Here is a 21,281-nt window from a genome sequence, read left to right on the forward strand (position 1 = left end):
AGCAAGAAAACCTACTACAAAACATTGTTACGCAAATCAATGGAAAAGATTTGTTTATTACTGCCATAATAATCAAATTCAACCACTACATGTGTCCGCAAAAAACATTGTAAGCTATTTATTACACTTAAAAAATCAAATCTAGCTTTTTCGTCCATTAAAATACATCTCACAGCAATATCTGCCTATCTGCATATTACACATTCAACATCACTCTTTAGAATCCCAGTCATCAAAGCATTTATGGAGGGTCTAAAGAGAATCATACCCCCAAGAACACCACCAATTCCCTCATGGAACCTCAATATTGTATTAACACGACTCACGGGTCCACCATTTGAACCTGTGCCCTCTTGTGAAATGCAATACTTAACCTGGAAAATAGCCTTCCTAATAGCTATCACATCTCTTAGAAGAGTAAGTGAAATACAAGCATTTACTATACAAGAACCCTTTATACAAATACACATACATAAAGTGGTTCTACGCACAAATCCCAAATTTTTACTAAATGTTATATCACCGTTCCACCTAAACCAAACAGTGAAACTCCCAGTCTTTTTTCCACAACCAGACTCAGTAGCCGAAAGAGCCTTACATACATTAGACATCAAAAGAGCACTAATGTATTACATTGATAGAACAAAACAATTTCGCAAGACAAAACAATTGTTTGTAGCCTTCCAAAAACCTCATGCAGGAAATCCAATATCCAAACAAGGCATTGCCAGATGGATAGTGAAATGTATTCAAACCTGCTATGTTAAAGCAAAGAGAGACCTGCCTATTACCCCAAAGGCACACTTCACTAGAAAGAAAGGTGCCACAATGGCCTTTCTAGGAAATATACCTATGACAGAAATCTGTAAGGCAGCCACATGGTCTACGCCTCATACATTCACAAAACACTACTGTGTAGATGTGTTAACAACACAACAAGCCACAGCAGGACAGGCAGTATTACGAACATTATTTCAAACAACTTCGACTCCTACAGGCTAAGCCACCGCTTTTGGGGAGTAACTGCTTACTAGTCTATGCACAGCATGTGTATCTGCAGCTACACATGCCATCGAACGGAAAATGTCACTTACCCAGTGTACATCTGTTCGTGGCATGAGACGCTGCAGATTCACATGCGCCCTCCCGCCTACCTGGGAGCCTGTAGCCATTTAAGTTGATAAACTGTATATTATAGGTTGATAAAACTTGTACATTTGTAAATATATATCACTTTTAATCACATTATGTACATACATACTTACTCTATTGCATGGGCACCTTTACTATATACACAACTCCTACCTCACCCTCTGCGGGAAAAACAATCTAAGATGGAGTCGACGCCCATGCGCAGTGGAGCCGATAGGGAGGAGTCCCTCGGTCTTGTGACTCGAAAAGACTTCTTCGAAGAAAAACAACTTGTAACACTCCGAGCCCAAAACTAGATGGCAGGATAATGCACAGCATGTGAATCTGCAGCGTCTCATGCCACGAACAGATGTACCACACACACACACACACACACACACACACACACACACACACACACGTGATAATCCATGTCAGAATGTAGTTTAATGTATACTATTACGAACAGATGTACAACACACACACACACACACACACGTGATAATCCATGTCAGAATGTAGTTTAATGTATACTATTATTTTAGTTATTCCTGTATGGTGATGTAATTTTTTTTTATCATGCTTAGAAATCATTTTATTGCATGACTTCGGTGCAGTAGATTGGCTGATGAGATGTAATCACTATGCACCTAAGTTAGTAGGAGCCCCGGTCCCTATTTTAATGTTTGCGGATGACACTCTACTGATCTCAAGTACCCCAGTGGGTCTACAAAACTAATTGGATGCTTTCTCTATGTTCTATGAGAAGAGGGGCCTTGAAATAAACCCAGATAAGTCCAGATTTATGATTTTCAACTCGCATAAGAAATTCAGGGGGAAAATGACCATAGGCGGCCAACTGATAGAACGAGTCAGCCAGTTCGATTACCTGGGGATTAGATTAGCGGACAACCAACAATGGCCTGCACAAATTGGAAAGAGTGCCTCTGTCCTTCGGCAGAGGTCAGCAGTGATAGGGAAGAAAATTAAAAGCTCTATAGAGGGGGAAAACTCGCCGGCTATCACTGTATATAAGGCTGCGGCAATGGCAGCCTCAACCTATGGTGCCGAGCTCTGGGGCCACTGTAACTCTAGGAGTCTGACATTGGTTGAAAACCGATTCATACACAATTTGCTGCGCTTGCCGATGAGCACACCTCTCACCCCCCTTAGATTTGATCTAGCGCTTAATGAGATCCATAACGAAATCGCTTTGAAACCACTTTTGTATTGGGTGCGCCTCTGGTCATCTGACCATTTGGTTTCCTTCCAAGTAGCCGCTGCAGAGTTACTAACTCTCGAGGGTGCAATGTCAATTGCTTGGTTTAAATGTGTTAGAGATATGTGCCAACGTATTAAAATGGAGGAGGTGTGGCGAGATCCCTGTAGCTTAAACAAGGAAGGGAAACTATGTATAAAGCGATGCTATTGGGAGATGGTTCTGATGCAGATTTGGTCCAAACAGGGGCAAGGCAGTAGGACAATACAGTTTTTAGATCACAAATGTTCCCCAAAGTTTGAAACCTATATGGACAAGGTAAAACCTCCTTACATTCAAAGCCTTTTTATTAAATTTAGATTAGGGACTTTGCCGTTAAAGACGTTTACCACGAGTTGGAGCAAGGATGACAGCAATTCGAGTTTGTCATTTTTGCCCCATGCAACCTGAGACCCTTGCACATTTTTTTTTTTGCCCTAGATACTTGGTCCCTTGGAAAAAGTGGATTATCCCTTTTATGTAGATCTCTTGGGATAAGAAATTATAAGGCATCTCTTCGCATATTGACAAGTGACACAAGTGATAAGGTAGTCTTTGCAGTTGTGAGGTATCTCCAATGTGCATGGGTGGTTAAGATCAAGAGAATACCTCTCTGACTGATCAGCAAATACGCAAAGACACCTGGTCAAATGCAGATTAATTTAAGGGACCTAATCAGAAAGGCTACAACTGTGTAATTCTATTGAGTGTTGTAATGGGCTTTTATTCAATGTATATATGTTTAAATTAGTCTAACTTTTTAGAGTGGGGCAGGCATATTTGTTGTATTGTATGGCACTTCTTTCTACCTGATTTTTAATGACCATTGTGTGAATATATTATATTATTCTTATACGGATGCTTTTATGGCTTATGGCGAAAAAAGGACTGAGTTGGCTTTATTGCATGACTTTTAGTAATGAGACAAACATTAACTGAAGTTTGTCTAGTAATGTTTATAATTGTATCAACAAGTGAAGTTCAAGAAACTTATTTTAATTGTTTTTAAATGAACCTGCTCTCACTCTAGCCAAAATATGCCATAGCTCTATTACACTAACTAGATCTGTCACCGTCACTCAAAGGTGAGCCTGTTTTGCATGCTTGTTAGTGTGTTCAGATTCCGTTGTACTTTTAATTTAGCTAATTGTGAAGATGACTGCAGAACTCTCAAGTGTGTGTGTATATATAGGTAGCATTATTTTCAGGGTGAAACCTTGTGGTGGCTTTAAGCCTGACGGACGTGTGCACGGAAGAGGTGACTGAGACGGGAATTACAGGGACTGTACACTGGCCGAGAGGCCAAGAGGTCCACCGGAGAGACCAGATTGCTGGGAGCAGGAGGCGCAAGTTAACAACCGTAAGCACAAGTTTGGACAGAGGAGGAGAGCTGCTCTCCACCAGCGGAGAGAGCCGAGTGGCTGAGTGGGAGGCCGATGCGCTGGAGTGGAACCCCACCCTACGGATCCTTGCCCGTTCCGACAAAGGGAGGGGATAAAGCTTGAGGCTTGAAGCGGGCACCTGCCTGCTCCCTGTCTCCTTGCTTCCCAGGCGCCTTCCCCCTCGTCTAAGCAGAGGCCCCCCCCTAGGCATCAAGCCATTCGTAAATGGGCCCGTTCTTTTCAGTGACTTAGCGATTTCTGACTCCTGATTCTTTTTGATTCCTACACACAGACATATTACTGCCTTATAGTTTACGTAGACTGCGAAGTCCAAATGGACTACGGCAAGGTTCCTTCCAGTGATTCAACCACCAGGGCAGCCCACAATTTACTAAAGGAGAGCGTCACCCTGCATGGAGTGTATTTAGGGGTATTTAACGAAGTTGCTGACGGCTTGCCCGTCTGTCTGCTGACTGCTACCTCAACCCGATTGCCCCCCCCCCCACCCCCCTGCTTTGCCAGCTGGGCTGTGGGGGAGCTCGTCATGGTCATAGCAGACATAGTAGTGTGCCAGGAAACAAGTTGGAAGAAAGCAGCAAACTCTGGGTGACTATCCCCCTTTCTGTATTACCATCTGATAAACCTTGAACTAAACCCCACTGCTGCCTGCTAAAACATTTGGAGGAAACAGTCCTTCACCATCCTATCTCTACCAACATGTGCTCGTGCCCCTCAAACTCAGTGAGGTGTGGAGGCGCGGTGCAAATACTAAGCAACAAGAGAAGAAATCAAGATTGGAGACGATGCGATCCGGGAAAGAACATGCTTGCCAGACGCCAATCAAGGTGAATAAGAGGAAGAATAAAACACCCATCTTGCCGTCAGTCTCAAAGTGGGAATCTGAAATAAACCAGGAGCAGCAATCATTAATTTCTCCAATCTTCCCCATTTTTCAAATCAGCAAATATATTTCATGAATACGATTTTCTGAAGGACCCTGTGGAGGTTATTTTCTCCATACCTAAGGGCTCAATGGCCCTACCTCATCCCATCTCCCCATTAAAAAGTGACGGTAATCTGCTAGATGATCATGGGGGTGTCAGTGAGTCTAGTGAGATGGGGGAGACAGAATCCTCTGGCAATAACATAAATAATAAAAACAATATAACAAAAAATAAACCCTGGGGCCAAATTAGTGACTTAGACCTACTGAGCCTAAGGCCATCATCTCTGTTCCCAGACGCCTCCATATGTGCTTCTGAGCAAATTTTAACCGATTATTCACCTACATGTGCTCTACCCCCAACCCCAAAGAAGTAAATGTAATTGTTAAAAGAGGTACTGGCTTAGTGTTTGGGTCTCCTGCCTAAGTGTTTCAGGAGGCTAATTCAAAGTGGCAGATGAATAAAATCTTAAAAAACATTTCGACCACAGATAACATTGGATACTTAGCTTCACTCAACGGTATTTCTAGCCTATCCCCCAGAGCACATCCGGACCATTTCATGAACATCTTTAAAAGATCTCCTACAAAAGATTTGGGAGTAATTTTACAAGAAGGGCTGGTCTGTGCTTCTGATACTCAATTGGTCACCGCAATCTCTGATCATAGTCCCTCAAATGTTCTTGATCCATCAAAAAAACAAACAGACAACTATGCAGATAAAGAACCCTCAAGAGAACACTCACTGCCCATACGAAATACTCCCAATAATCTAGATAAAAATGCCTTGTGGGATATCTTTTTTTAAAACCTCGCAGTTGACACTTGATGCCCGTCCTACCAGTCCAAATAATTGGACGTTCAGGTGGATTTAGTTAATGTCATGGCAAAATCAGTAACGGGAACGGATCTGAAGCTAGCTAAACTAAATGCTCTGATTAGGCGGGCTCAAAGTTTTGCAGAGATGACAAAAAAGGACTTTATTTGTGAGCCCATAATTAAAAACTTGGCCACACTCCCAGAGGCTTTAAACTCCTTGATGGTTGACCTTAAGGCTAATCTGTACATGGTACAAGGGAGGTGGCTCAAAAGAGGATAAAAATAGCTCAGCCATCATCAATAATGAGAGAAGGATAGATAAGGAAACAGAATGCTTTGGAAAGACAGGAAGCGGTCTGAGGCGGGGCACTAGGGAAAAAGTCAGTTTATTGAAGTCCCTAGAGAAGAGGTTAGATCCCCAAGCAGAAGCCCCAATGGTCGTAATCTCTTCCCACGCACTTAAAACGGAGGCTTCCTCCATTTCAAAAGAGAAGCCAGCTAATTAAAGACAAAAGAAAAAACAACTGAAAGCAAGACAAAAAATAAGGGATGGTTCAACCCCCCCCCCCCCCCAAAAAAAAGACAAAGACCGTGATGAGCCCCTTCCCGACATAAGAAATGAGAACAGACAGATCTCGAGTATCCACAATGGGAGCAGCCAAACGGACAACAATTTGTTCCTCTTATTTAATATACGTAAGAGGGTGCCCATACGCCACGATTCTATGTGCTTAAATGAATCGATCCCTAATATAGAAAGTAGAAAAGGAAAGAAACAACAAGATTTGCAAATTTCAAAGGATAAAAGAACAATAAAATGGAGCTCAGCTAATATTAATTCACAGCAAAGGGATTGAAATGCAAAACTGTGTGTTATTTCAGAGGTGTATAGTATGATTCCCGTAGTAAAAGATTCAGATATTACAATTACTAAAACCGTATGTGCTGATGACCAAGTGGATTATACTGCTGAACCCTGGGTAGAAAAGGGAAGTAGCTCTGCCGCCGATCAGCTGGTAGATGTGAGAGTGGGAGAATTGGGGACAGAGATAATGTTGGCTGAGCCCCCCAAACAGATTAGACTCCAAACTAAATGTATTAAATCAGGGATTGCCCGAGGTTGAGTTCACCCCTCAGCTCTCGAGAAATCATGTAGGGACAGCTACAATGAAGAAACTGGACACCTGTATAAGAAGCCCCAATTATAGTCACTTTGCGGACTGTACTCAATTAATATTTGAACCACAATACCAGACCAGGGGCCCACATGACGTACTCAATAGAGGTAGTATATTAAAACTTTTAAAATCTACATTAGCTCTTAAGGATATTCAGTCTACTGACATTGCCTCTTTAGCATTTATACCATGGAATAAGACTGATGGTGTCAACTCTAATGAATCCACTCTGATTATTTGGATAACGCCTGTATTAGTTAGAAGGGATTTAAAGGAAAAAATTACTTTCTTAAATTGGGGAATTAGAGTCAGAACACCTCAACAGTTAGGGTATCCTGCTCCCTTAGAGGCCCAAAATAATTTGTCAAATTTAAATAATTCAGAAGGCCCATATCAACCTTTCTCATTTGTCAGATCGGCAAGCTAAATATGGCTGACTGCCACACAGGCGCCATAGTAACCAACAGGCATTACTCTCAGCAGCTTGACATTGGGTGGTTGTCAACTGCCAGTGACCCTTATGCAGTCCAGTATATACTGACCAGATATCCTCTTATGAAAAACATCTCCAAGTCTGCTCCTGGAATATAAACAGATCAGGTCCAACCATCAACAAAAAGACCTGAATAATCTTCTAAATAAATTTAAAATAATCCTTTTACAGGAGACCTGATCCACAACCCCCTTCGCAATTGATGGATATACAGGCTACTTTTCCCCAGCAACAAGGGAAAGGAGGTTCGGACGTCCGAGAGGGGGTTTAGCAATATTTATTTCACCAGGATTGAATATATCATGCACGCAGGTTAATGAGGATAAGGGTGATTTTTTTTTTATAGTTAAACTGCAGCCCAGTTTTTATTAATAAATGATTATATCCACCCAGATGCATATTCCAGGAAACCTATTTCTCCTAAACTGGTAGACACAATCTTAACTAGCTATCAAGAACTGGGATCCCCGGAGTTTTTAGTAACAGAGGATTTCAATATGAAACTTTTATTTCCCATTAAAAGGGAGGCAGAGATTTTCATGCAAGATCACCTGTGGGCAGTCTTGCAGCAATCTCTAGGGCTTTTAGAATTATGTAACCATCATATTAAGGCAATCACTGTTGTAAAAACTTTGGAGGCCCTTGGTCTAAGAATTCTGAATGGGAGGTTCCCACAAGACACTCCTCCGGCGGCTACCTGTTATGCCTCTGGAACCCACGCGACAATTGACTATATTGCAGTCTCTCTGTCCCTACCTACTTTAATTACAAATTTTTATATTCTAAAGTCAGATAAGAGCGATCACGGTCAGCAGTGCTTGGATATTTGCTGTGGTTTCTGTACATTCAATCCTGCTCCTGCAGTTCCAGGGGAAGTCACCACTGTAAACTGTAAAAAAAACTACAATGGAATGAAAATTCAATAGAACTCATCAGTGAACTTTCAGCTGAGTTATTGAATGAATGCCAGAATGATGTAGCCTGTGACCCGGTATCCCATTGGTCGACCTTCCTAGATAGGTTTGTAAGTAGACTCTGTAAAGAAAGGCCACAAAAAACTTCTCATAGCCTGGTGCGACCTAAGATAAAAAAAGGAAATAAAAATCTCAGCTCATATAATCAATTTAAGAAGGCAACGGAATAGACTTTTAAGGCTTTCTAGGAAACATCCTCCCGAACCACAAATGAAGACCGATTTAAAAAAACAAACAAAAAAAAAACACCAATATCATTTATTGGAAACAAATTTGGGATTGTAAATCGCAGAAAGGGCATGATTTTTGGGCAAAGGCATTATTTCTAATTTAAAAAAGAACGCTCAAGGATTCTGGAATTTGGTTAAATATTTTTTTTTAAAAGCACCAATGACCTTAACTAGTTCAAACATTTCAGAATCCACATGGTCAGATTTTGTAGCTCATCACTTTAATAGACATGGTGGAAATAAAGGTATCACTAACCCCCTAAGAATGGTAATAAAGGAGCTATGTCAGGAAGGAGATCCATTTAAATCCTCAGTTGATCAAAAGAAGTCGTGAATCTAACTTTATGGTGGCAGAGGTACTAAATTAATAAAGAATAGTAGGAGCACAGGGGCCCCCAACCCAAATGGTATCCCGAATGCATTATTTAAACTGAATCCGATGTTTTGGGCTGAAAGATTTGTTCCGGTCTACAACCATTGTTTGGAATTAGAAAACATTCCAAGCTCATTGAGGGGTTCTATAATCCATCCAATATTCAAAGGAGACAATAAATTTCACCCAGGGGACTACCATATGATCACTATAACGGATTCAGAAACTAAATACTATGCTGGATTATTACTAGAGCACCTACGTACCTGGGCGACTATGAACAACATTACTCCTCCAAAGGTCCCAGGGACGGCCAGCAGCATTCTAACTCTCTCAATCATCATTGACAAATACAAACAGAAAAAACAACCCTTGCATTTGTGTTTTGTAGACTTTAAATCAGCTTTCGATTTGGTGCATCAAGGCTACTTATGGGGAAAGTTAGCCACTTGGGGTGTACCCGAGCAATTACTAAAAGCTATTCGGTTATTATACATGGGTCAGAGTAAAGATAGGGGACGGCTCCTTTTTATCAAGGAAGATTGAGACTAAGCAAGGATTGAAACAGGGCTGCGTATTAGCCCTGTTTCTCTATAATCTCTTCCTATCCGATCTGACACTGAAACTCAGTAAGGTGAATGCGCATCTCCCAAATGTCGATGTTATGCTTATTTCGAATCTGCTATACTCTGACGATGTAGTTCCTTTAAGTCAAACTAAAGTAGGACTTTGCCGGCTTATTGTTAATTAACAGAATTCACTGAACAGAATGGAATGAAAATAAATCAGAGAAAAACTAATGTAATGGAAGTTACAAAAAATATTTCTATTGATAACGGACGGCACATACAAGGGGGTCGATTAGAATCAGTAAATCATTATAGATACCTGGGAGTATTATTTGATAAACAGGGCTCCTTTTTACCCCAGAAACTTCAAAGGAAAGGAAACGCCTTACTGCTTGCCTTTCGCACTCTGAAAAGGTCGCTTGGCGGCCCCAGCTGCCGTCCCCTGTTACAAACAATTTGGTTGAAAATGATTTCATCTATAGGGTACAGTAGTGAAGCCATGAGGGGGTCAAGATGCCGACACTTTGAATAGCATAGTTGGGAAAGTCTTTAGATTCTTATTCCATCTACAAGGTAACACTTCGCAAGCCCAAATTGGGCTCAAGTTTGGCTATTTTAACCAAAATATAGCAAGGAAGTGCAGTTATATAAAAACCTGGAAGCACATACAGCTAACAAGGGAAAATAACTTTGCCAGGCCCTCTGGAAGGATCTCAGTTTGAATCCTGCAGCGAAATCCAGGCAGTATCTAGACCAAGCCCTGGAAGATCTGGAGGCAAGGGATTTGCGGGAAGCCAATCTCTCCCTTTTTGCCTTTAAATAAAATATGAACGGCATAGCGAAGAAGAAATCCGTTCTCATGGACAAGAACCTGTTAGCAGTCAGATCGCATTCATGGGTGGTAATAAATTTATATAACACTCTAAAATGCAAACTATATTTGGAGGACGGATGTGGAAAAGGTGATAAAAATTCATTTATTAAATATCGTTTTGGCCTCATTCCTGGTGGAGCCCACCTAGCACCCTGGGAATGAACTGAATTAACTCCTAAGTGTAGGCTGTGCAGGTGCGGAGTGGAGGATGTCACCACCTGATTTGTATTTGTAAGGGGTTACTGAATGAGAGTAGGTCTTTATTAAAGGTAGCCTTTAAACAGTGGTGCGTACGGTCCTGTAGAGAAGCGGTGATCGCTTGCTTCAAACCTTACTACTATACCATTAACACAAGATTTACAAAGTTTTTACATTTGGTATCCAAAGAATTATCATGTGCTCACTAATTAAGATAAATAAAATAGATACCTCTTAATAACTGGCCTTTGCAGAGAGTGATTTATAATTATTAATGAGGTAAAAAGACTCGCGGACAAGAACGAGGCAGTAGACCAAAATATTACATCTTACACTCCCAAAATGAACAGGGACGGTTATGAGCTGCCAAATTTAAGGGGGAATCCCCTTAGTAAACATAAGCAATCAGGCTTATTCCCCGTTATGTAAGGCCCTTGGCCCGAACATTTTTTGTCCAACTAGGAGTTGAGTTAGCGGATGACATTATCGTTTATGGATCTTGTAAAATATCTGTTGAAGAGATGAGATGATTCATGGGTGGATACAAATTTTGTAATCTCATGGTATCTAAGGATATCCCAATAGCTCGTACATAATATCAGATTGAGAAATCGGCCGCAGAGTATCACCATAAGTTTGCGAGTCCAGGCTCCAATGCATACACACTAGATGGGAAGATCACGACAACAGAGATAAATAATAGCGGCTCATATTTTAATTATATGTTTAAGAAGTATAATTGTTTGATAAATATGCTTATTATATTGAGTTTTCTTATGTAATAAGTTACTATGAAGGGTTTTTATATCTTAAGGATGGTTTTATTTGCATGGAATTATTAACTAATTTCTTTTATATGTGATGTATTGGTTTTAATTAACTATGCATTTACTAATAAATGTACTTGTGGTGGCTTTTACTAAAATGCTATTCAGTGCTTCAGACTAGATCAGAAATGATCAATTTCACAAACATAGTTTCAAAATAATTGAAAAAATAATGAATCCACATATTACCAAAAATGGGAAATCAAAGTATCCCAACTCCAGACTTGTTATTCCTTCTGAGAATGCACCCTAAATGTGTCACCTAGGGCCAAATGATCAGAGCATTTTTACTGTCACAAACACTCCAGTTTAGAGTTTGTGATCACAAAAATGCTTTTTTTAATATGCTAATCACATTGTAGGAATTGGTAAACTTTACCAAATCTGAAAATGTTGTCAGTGGTTTGCTACTGAAATCCAGTTGTCCAACACTGAAAAATTACCAGCTCCTGAGTTGGGGTGGTGAGGCATTCGCAAAAGGTAATGTGTCCCCTTGGGACTCCTTTGCCTTTGTCAGTGTAAAATATATTGTTAGTGGAATAGGCAGTGATTCAGGGGAACACTGACCCCTCTCAAACTTTATTTATTTTAAGCATAGCACCTTTCCCTTAAATCTACTCTATTAAAAGGTAATTACAGACGTGGTAGTCGGCTGACCCTAGCATGACACCATCCATTAGATGGCCACAGATCAGTGAGCCTCAATTTGCAACCTACCTCCAGAGGAACTCCTGAGCAGCTCTTGATAATAAAGTCCAGCTACATAACACTCAGAAGGCTCATCACATAAGCCAGAGCAAAGTACTACGCGAGCATCATAAATTAATCCACCAATAGAAGCAAAATACAGTTCAAGACAGTCGAGCACTGCATCAACCTGCAGCTGGGCCAACCTATTCCTCACTCCACAGAAAACTGCAATGCCATCAACTTATTCTTCTGTGAAAATATACAGAAGATGCAGCAGCAGATTGACAAAACACCAAGCCGGCTTCAATTCAACTCACTCCTTACCATATAATCTGCAATGGTAAGCCTCAAAGCCCGCATTCTCCCAAATCTCACTGATTACTGAAAAAAACACTTCTTATGAAGAGAATGTCTTACCATAGTCTTTCATCAAAGCTTTCTCTGGGGGCACTCTCTAAACCCTACTTATCATTGTCAATGCCTCACTCAATCAAAACATCTTCCCAGAAGCTCTCATGACAGGCCAAATCCTACCCTAGACACTAGTGTCCTCGCCAACTCCTAACCCATCTCTCACCTACCATTCATCAGCAATGTAATTTAAAAAACAGTCTATGTTCAACTCCAAGATCACATTAATGGTAACCATCCTGCACGACTCAGTCTAGTTTCAGATCATGCTGCAGCACCCACACCACTACCTTACACATCGGAGACAATACCTTCTTGACCACAGATGAAGATGACCCATGCTTTCTGATATTGCTGGACCTCTCAGCTGCCTTCATCACAGTTGACCATCCAACTCTCTTATGCATCCTGGAGTCTCAAATGGAATTACCCAGCAATGCCCTTCACTTATTCTCCTCCTTCCATTGCAGGCAACACCAGTTTTGTTTTTCTCCGAAGGGCACCTTCGGGTCACAAAAGATTCACATCACCTGTGGAGCCCTCCAGCGTTCCATACTGTCTCCTGTCCTCTTCAACCTTTGCATGGAACAGCTTGATACTATATTCTCTGATAACATTGATCAACAAGGGAGCCAAAAAAATAAAGGGATCATGGGTATTAATCAATATATAGCACACAAAAGTCCCTTATAGAACCAATTAATACTGTTTTTAGTCAAACACCATATCATATCCGGCAAAATGTTCCAAGAATCAGACAGTAATCCTGATATGACATAACAAATGTCACAGGTTGTTAAGTAAAGATACAGCAATATAACATAGATTGTGTCAGTAAGATAGTACCAATGAAGGAAGGAAGGAGTTCAGATCTGCTTCACCTATCACTGTGCCTCCTTTTCTGCTTCTGCTCAGAGTTGATCTCTCTCCTCTCGCAACAGTAAGGATGGTTTCTGCATTAGAGCCTCCATCTTCATATGTGGAGATAGATCTACCTGCAAAGGTGGTCAACATTGTTTGTCACCAGTCTACCAAGGCTAATTATTTTGGACCTTTGTCCCATATGGTTGCTTGATGCTCTGAGAAGGAAGTTGATCCTTCCAAGGTGCATGTATCTTATGTATTACGATTTGCTCAATTTCTTTCCTGGCAAAGCATTGCTGTGGGTACTGTTAAAGATTATCAGCTTTTTCAGGATTTCTTTGTTTGCCTGTTCAGCCATCGCTGTTGAAGTTAACTTTCTGAAGGGACTGATCCATTTGTTTTTGTTGTGTCTCAGTGGGACCTTAATTTGGTGTTCCCCTTCCTGATATGTACATTCTGTGAACACTTGCACAACTGTTGATTGCTGCTTCTGACTCCAAGGATGTTAGCAAGCTGCAGGTATTTTCTGTTTAGCCTCCTTTCACTTTATTTATTTTTTCCAGAGAAGCAGATTCTTGCGACCAAGGCTTCCTTCCTAAAGTGGTCACTTCATTTACCATGGCCAATTGACCAACTTAGTAATATCCTACTTTCCTTCTGATCCGAACAAAGAGAAGAGGCTGCACTGTGTCAACCCTTGTAGAACTTAACAGCTTTTATTTTGATTGGACCCCTGAGTTTCGGGGTAATGACCAACTTTTCCTCACTTACGCTGGCTTGAAGAAGGGTAAGGCAATTCAGAAGTGGATAATTTCCAACTGACCTGTCCGTTCTATCAGGACCTGGTATGCATTTGCCAAGGAGTAGGCCATGAGCGTACCAGGACAAAAGTCACCTCTTCAGCACTGTTCTGTGAAAATCCTGAGTTAGATATTTGGTGTGGTGTGACAGGGACTTTGGTCGACACTCTCACCAGGCATTACTGTCTCAACTCTGAAGACCACATAGATGGTCATTTAGTCAGATATGTGTTGCAGGACTTGTTGATTTGACCACCTCCTCAGACCCACCACCTACCAGGTACTGCTTGGGTATTGGTTCAAGCGGTGAGGAATCTGTTTGTAGAATCATCTATCAGAAGAACAAGTTACTTAACCTTTCTCTGGGGGCACTCTCTAAACCCTACTTATCATTGTCAATGCCTCACTCAATCAAAACATCTTCCCAGAAGCTCTCATGACAGGCCAAATCCTACCCTAGACACTAGTGTCCTCGCCAACTCCTAACCCATCTCTCACCTACCATTCATCAGCAATGTAATTTAAAAAACAGTCTATGTTCAACTCCAAGATCACATTAATGGTAACCATCCTGCACGACTCAGTCTAGTTTCAGATCATGCTGCAGCACCCACACCACTACCTTACACATCGGAGACAATACCTTCTTGACCACAGATGAAGATGACCCATGCTTTCTGATATTGCTGGACCTCTCAGCTGCCTTCATCACAGTTGACCATCCAACTCTCTTATGCATCCTGGAGTCTCAAATGGAATTACCCAGCAATGCCCTTCACTTATTCTCCTCCTTCCATTGCAGGCAACACCAGTTTTGTTTTTCTCCGAAGGGCACCTTCGGGTCACAAAAGATTCACATCACCTGTGGAGCCCTCCAGCGTTCCATACTGTCTCCTGTCCTCTTCAACCTTTGCATGGAACAGCTTGATACTATATTCTCTGATAACATTGATCAACAAGGGAGCCAAAAAAATAAAGGGATCATGGGTATTAATCAATATATAGCACACAAAAGTCCCTTATAGAACCAATTAATACTGTTTTTAGTCAAACACCATATCATATCCGACAAAATGTTCCAAGAATCAGACAGTAATCCTGATATGACATAACAAATGTCACAGGTTGTTAAGTAAAGATACAGCAATATAACATAGATTGTGTCAGTAAGATAGTACCAATGAAGGAAGGAAGGAGTTCAGATCTGCTTCACCTATCACTGTGCCTCCTTTTCTGCTTCTGCTCAGAGTTGATCTCTCTCCTCTCGCAACAGTAAGGATGGTTTCTGCATTAGAGCCTCCATCTTCATATGTGGAGATAGATCTACCTGCAAAGGTGGTCAACATTGTTTGTCACCAGTCTACCAAGGCTAATTATTTTGGACCTTTGTCCCATATGGTTGCTTGATGCTCTGAGAAGGAAGTTGATCCTTCCAAGGTGCATGTATCTTATGTATTACGATTTGCTCAATTTCTTTCCTGGCAAAGCATTGCTGTGGGTACTGTTAAAGATTATCAGCTTTTTCAGGATTTCTTTGTTTGCCTGTTCAGCCATCGCTGTTGAAGTTAACTTTCTGAAGGGACTGATCCATTTGTTTTTGTTGTGTCTCAGTGGGACCTTAATTTGGTGTTCCCCTTCCTGATATGTACATTCTGTGAACCCTTGCACAACTGTTGATTGCTGCTTCTGACTCCAAGGATGTTAGCAAGCTGCAGGTATTTTCTGTTTAGCCTCCTTTCACTTTATTTATTTTTTCCAGAGAAGCAGATTCTTGCGACCAAGGCTTCCTTCCTAAAGTGGTCACTTCATTTACCATGGCCAATTGACCAACTTAGTAATATCCTACTTTCCTTCTGATCCGAACAAAGAGAAGAGGCTGCACTGTGTCTACCCTTGTAGAACTTAACAGCTTTTATTTTGATTGGACCCCTGAGTTTCGGGGTAATGACCAACTTTTCCTCACTTACGCTGGCTTGAAGAAGGGTAAGGCAATTCAGAAGTGGATAATTTCCAACTGACCTGTCCGTTCTATCAGGACCTGGTATGCATTTGCCAAGGAGTAGGCCATGAGCGTACCAGGACAAAAGTCACCTCTTCAGCACTGTTCTGTGAAAATCCTGAGTTAGATATTTGGTGTGGTGTGACATGGACTTTGGTCGACACTCTCACCAGGCATTACTGTCTCAACTCTGAAGACCACATAGATGGTCATTTAGTCAGATATGTGTTGCAGGACTTGTTGATTTGACCACCTCCTCAGACCCACCACCTACCAGGTACTGCTTGGGTATTGGTTCAAGCGGTGAGGAATCTGTTTGTAGAATCATCTATCAGAAGAACAAGTTACTTAACCTTGTTAAGAAGCTTTCTGGTGATATTCTGTATAACTATAGATTCCACACCCAACCAGCTCGTCTCCATATTCTGAGGAATGGTCATGCAATGCTGTTTGGTCAGTCTGGTCTCCGCTTCCAGGGTTTAGAAAAAAGGATGGGGAACTGTTGTTGCTGTGCTGAAGTAACACCTTATATGGCTCTCTGATGTCATTTCTGGGGTGAAGTCAAGAGGTAAATATAGGAGGCTGGCCTGGCTTGTAGTGGGTACCAGAGGTACCTACACCTTGTGCCAGGTCCAGTTATCCCTTATTAGTGTAAAAGAGGTGTTTCTAGCAGCTTAGGCTGATAGAAGGTAGCTATGGCAAAGCAGCTTAGGCTGAACTAGGAGACATGTGAAGCTCCTACTATACCACTGGTGTCATAGCACAATATCATAAGAAAACACAATACACAGATATACTAAAAATAAAGGTACTTTATTTTTATGACAATATGCCAAAAGTATCTCAGTGAGTACCCTCAGTATGAGGATGACAAATATACACCAGATATATGTACACAAAACCCAAATTATGCAGTAATAGCAAAAGGAAGTTATGCAAGCAGTGTAAAGTTACAATAGATTGCAATAGGAGCACATAGGTATAGGGGCAACACAAACCATATACTCCAAAAGTGGAATGCGAACCACGAATGGACCCCAAACCTATGTGAGCTTGTAGTGGGTCGCTGGGACTGTAAGAAAACAGTGAGGGTTAGAAAAATAGCCCACCCCAAGACCCTGTAAGGTAGGTGTAAAGTGCACCTACAACCCCTCAGAGAGCACAGAAGTCGTGATAGGGGGATTCTGCATGGAAAACCAACACCAGCAATGCAACAACAGTGAATTTCCGGATCTGAGTACCTGTAAGACAAGTGGACCAAGTCCAAGAGTCGCGACAGTGTCGAGAGTGGGCAGGAGCCCAGGAAATGCCAGCTGAGGGTGCAAGGAAGCTGCCACCGGGCGGAAGAAGCTTGGTGTTTTGCAAGAACGAAGAGGACTAGGAACTTCCTCTTTGGAGGATGGATGTCCCACGTCGCGAAGAAGCTTGCAGAGGTGTTCCCACGCAGAAAGACTGCAAACAAGCCTTGCTAGCTGCAAGGGTCGCGGTTAGGGTTTTTGGATGCTGCTGTGGCCCAGGAGGGACCAGGATGTCGCCACTTGGATGAGGAGACAGAGGGGGCGCCCAGCAAGTCAGGGAGCCCTCACAGAAGCAGGCAGCACCCGCAGAAGTACCGGATTAGGCACTTAGAAGAGGAGTGAACCGGAGTCCATCCGAAGTCAGAAAAGGGAGTCCCACGATCCCGGAGGACAACTCAGAAGGTTGTGCACTGCAGGTTAGAGTGTCGGGGGCCCAGGCTTGTCTGTGCACGAAGGAAATCCTGGAAGAGTGCACAGGAGCCGGAGCAGCTGCAAATCACGCGGTACCCAGCAATGCAGTCTAGCGTGGGGAGGCAAGGACTTACCTCCACCAAACTTGGACTGAAGAGTCACTGGACTGTGGGAGTCACTTGGACAGAGTTGCTGAGTTCCAGGGACCACGCTCGTCGTGCTGAGAGGGGACCCAGAGGACCGCTGATGCAGTCTTTTGTTTTCTGCGGTTGCAGGGGGAAGATTCCGTCGACCCACGGGAGATTTCTTCAGAGCTCCTGGTGCAGAAAGGAGGCAGGCTACCCCCAGAGCATGCACCACCAGAAAACAGTCGAGAAAGCCGACAGGATAAGCGATACAAGCTTGCTGGTAGTCGTCTTTGCTACTTTGTTGCGGTTTTACAGGCGTCCTGAGCAGTCAGCGGTCGATCCTTTGGCAGAAGGTGAAGAGGGAGATGCAGAGGAACTCTGGTGAGCTCTTGCATTCGGTATCTGAAGAATTCCCCAAAGCAGAGACCCTAAATAGCCAGAAAAGGAGGTTTGGCTACTTAGGAAGGAGGATTGGCTACTAAGAGAGGTAAGAGCCTATCAGAAGGAGTCTCTGACTTCACCTGCTGGCACTGGCCACTCAGAGCAGTCCAGTGTGCCAGCAACACCTCTGTTTTCAAGATGGCAGAGGTCTGGGGCACACTGGAGGAGCTCTGGGCACCTCCCCTGGGAGGTGCAGGTCAGGGGAGTAGTCACTCCCCTTTCCTTTGTCCAGTTTCGCGCCAGAGCAGGGCTGGGGGATCCCTAAACCGGTGTAGACTGGCTTATGCAGAGATGGGCAGCATCTGTGCTCATCAAAGCATTTCCAGAGGCTGGGGGAGGTTACTCCTCCCCAGCCATCACACCTATTTCCAAAGGGAGAGGTTGTCACACCCTCTCTCTGAGGAAATCCTTTGTTCTGCCTTCCTGGGCCAGGGCTGCCTGGACTCCAGGAGGGCAGAAACCTGTATGAGGGGTTGGCAGCAGCAGCTGCAGTGGAGACGCCGGAAAGGCAGTTTGGCAGTACCCGGGTTCTGTGCTAGAGACCCGGGGGATCATGGAATTGTCTTCCCAATGCCAGAATGGCATTGGGGTGACAATTCCATGATCTTAGACATGTTACATGGCCATGTTCGGAGTTACCATTGTGATGCTATACATAGGTAGTGACCTATGTATAGTGCACACGTGTAATGGTGTCCCCGCACTCACAAAGTCTGGGGAATTTGCCCTGAACAATGTGGGGCACCGTGGCTAGTGCCAGGGTGCTCACACACCAAGTAACTTTGCACCCAACCTTCACCAGGTGAAGGTTAGACATATAGGTGACTTATAAGTTACTTAAGTGCAGTGGTAAATGGCTGTGAAATAACGTGGACGTTATTTCACTCAGGCTGCACTGGCAGGCCTGTGTAAGAATTGTCAGATCTCCCTATGGGTGGCAAAAGAAATGCTGCAGCCCATAGGGATCTCCTGGAACTTCAGTACCATATACTGGGGAATTATATGGGTGTACCAGTATGCCAATGTGAATTGGTGAAATTGGTCACTAGCCTGTTAGTGACAATTTGGAAAGCAGAGAGCACATAACCACTGAGGTTCTGGTTAGCAGAGCCTCAGTGAGACAGTTAGTCATCACACAGGGAACACATACAGGGCACATACTTATGAGCACTGGGGCCCTGCCGGGCAGGGTCCCAGTGGCACATAGACTAAAACAACATATATACAGTGAAATATGGGGGTAACATGCCAGGCAAGATGGTACTTTCCTACAGTAAACTGTAGCCAAGGCACCATGTATTGACAAAGGGGAACTATTTCAGCTTTGTGGATCCACTCTGGTGCTTGGAGGAGATTCAAGAGGTGAGGAATCTAGAGGTAGTTAGAGTATCCAACAGAAACGTTTTTACCAAAAGTAAGTAACTTATTGTTTCCTTTTATGGTTTAAAATAAATGAGGTTGATACATACATTTGTGGCTTATTTTCATCTTAGGTGAAAAACGTCAGGCCTCCTTCTCTTTACCTGCTTACGACCAGGGAACCTTTACTTTGTTGTGCTGTGAACAGCCGACAGAATTGAGTGGGCAATTGCACATCCTCTTTCCTGTCACCTAATACCCTTGTATGCCTAGGCAACTAGTAATGCCCATGAAAGATGACTCCTTAACATATATGAATTTTACTTGGCAGTGTTATGACAGTCTTGACAGTGTTATACAAAGTTTTTCTAACCTTTTGCCAATGGAACATTGGGAGAACCTGTTATTGGTGCATACTCAATATCTTTCTTTTAAAATGGTAACCCCTTTTGTGACAGTTTGTTCATGAGACCTGAAATTCTTTGTTTGCTAGTAAGATATTGCATCCAGAATGGATAAACTATTCTTCGCTGGATTCACAATCCTTGTTTTTAGTGCCTTTTTATGGGCACTGTTAACTCCCTGAAGTCCTGCAAGGCACTTGTTTTTCACCCTCTTAATTGGGTGTAAGAGCATGTGCTTTAGATCCTATATGTTCTATTTAGTGGTGTCTCTGCATGGAGTGGAGAGAGCTGATAACTGTTTAGAGTTCATTCCGTTATTGATGTGATTGAGTTTTACATTTTAGTTTTTTAAATTTGTTTAGATCTATAACTTGTCTCAGAATATTCAAGAGGATGATCTGCAGCAGCTACAGGTAAGAAGCCTGCTCTCAGTATCCCTAAGAACTCTGCACTTCATGTGAATCTGCTCCTCTCTGCTTTTTATCCTAGTTCCTTGCCCAAACGCTGTTATGGCCTTGCACTTATACCCTCTATGGTCTGTAGTTTTGGTCTAATCTTCTTTTCCTCAGCACAGTGTATGTTCATACTAACCTGTGTCCTACTACCTAACACATCTTTGATTATTTTTTTATTTTATTTTTGTAACTTTGTTTCACTGTATTCTGTCTTCGCAAACTTCTTTCCCTGTCTCATGTTCTACTATACCTCCTGTCATATATTCCTTCATTTCCTCTCCTTCAGGTCTTTAATTATTTTCTATGTTCCATTCTTGTACATTATGTATTTTTTTCATCTTAGCCTTCTTCCACAGTGTCTTTCTGCGGGCTTTTTACCTTATTTGTCTCAAAATGCCTGCAGCTTCTGGTTTTGTCCCCTTGCTTCTGATTGATACTTCTAGTCGCAGATTCCTCATCTTGTGACTCTCCTCATGCTCCAGACTGGATCTGGAAACGGTTGCTGCAGTTTCTGCATGATGGCAGGTAGTACCATCAGCCTCCTTCACAGCTCCATCCTGCCTTCGGACGTGACAACACAGAGATTCCGAAAGCCATAGGGCCAGATGTGCAAAGTATGTTTCTGGTCGCAAACACCCCGGTTCCCAGAATCGAGCCATTTGTGACCATTAAAATGCTTTCTATAATGTACAAAAATGCGCTTACGTAACTTGTTACAAATTGGATTTTGCATGTCTGATTTGGTATTTGGACAGGGTGTGTTTAGGGCATC

At 42.5% G+C, this 21,281-nt stretch overlaps 1 protein-coding gene across 4 annotated transcripts in view; it reads left to right on the plus strand.

The window, feature by feature from the left end:
• Positions 1-21,281, plus strand: part of ATL3 (atlastin GTPase 3) — a 259,411-nt gene that overhangs the window by 148,547 nt on the left and 89,583 nt on the right. For all 4 annotated transcript variants that reach the window (XM_069208040.1, XM_069208037.1, XM_069208038.1 and 1 more), the window contains one exon: positions 20,417-20,467. In XM_069208040.1, the coding sequence (XP_069064141.1) occupies positions 20,417-20,467 (51 nt within the window). The remainder of the gene's footprint in view (positions 1-20,416; positions 20,468-21,281) is intronic.

Source organism: Pleurodeles waltl, chromosome 9, assembly GCF_031143425.1.
Source record: "Pleurodeles waltl isolate 20211129_DDA chromosome 9, aPleWal1.hap1.20221129, whole genome shotgun sequence".
In the NCBI taxonomy this organism is placed as follows: domain Eukaryota; kingdom Metazoa; phylum Chordata; class Amphibia; order Caudata; family Salamandridae; genus Pleurodeles; species Pleurodeles waltl.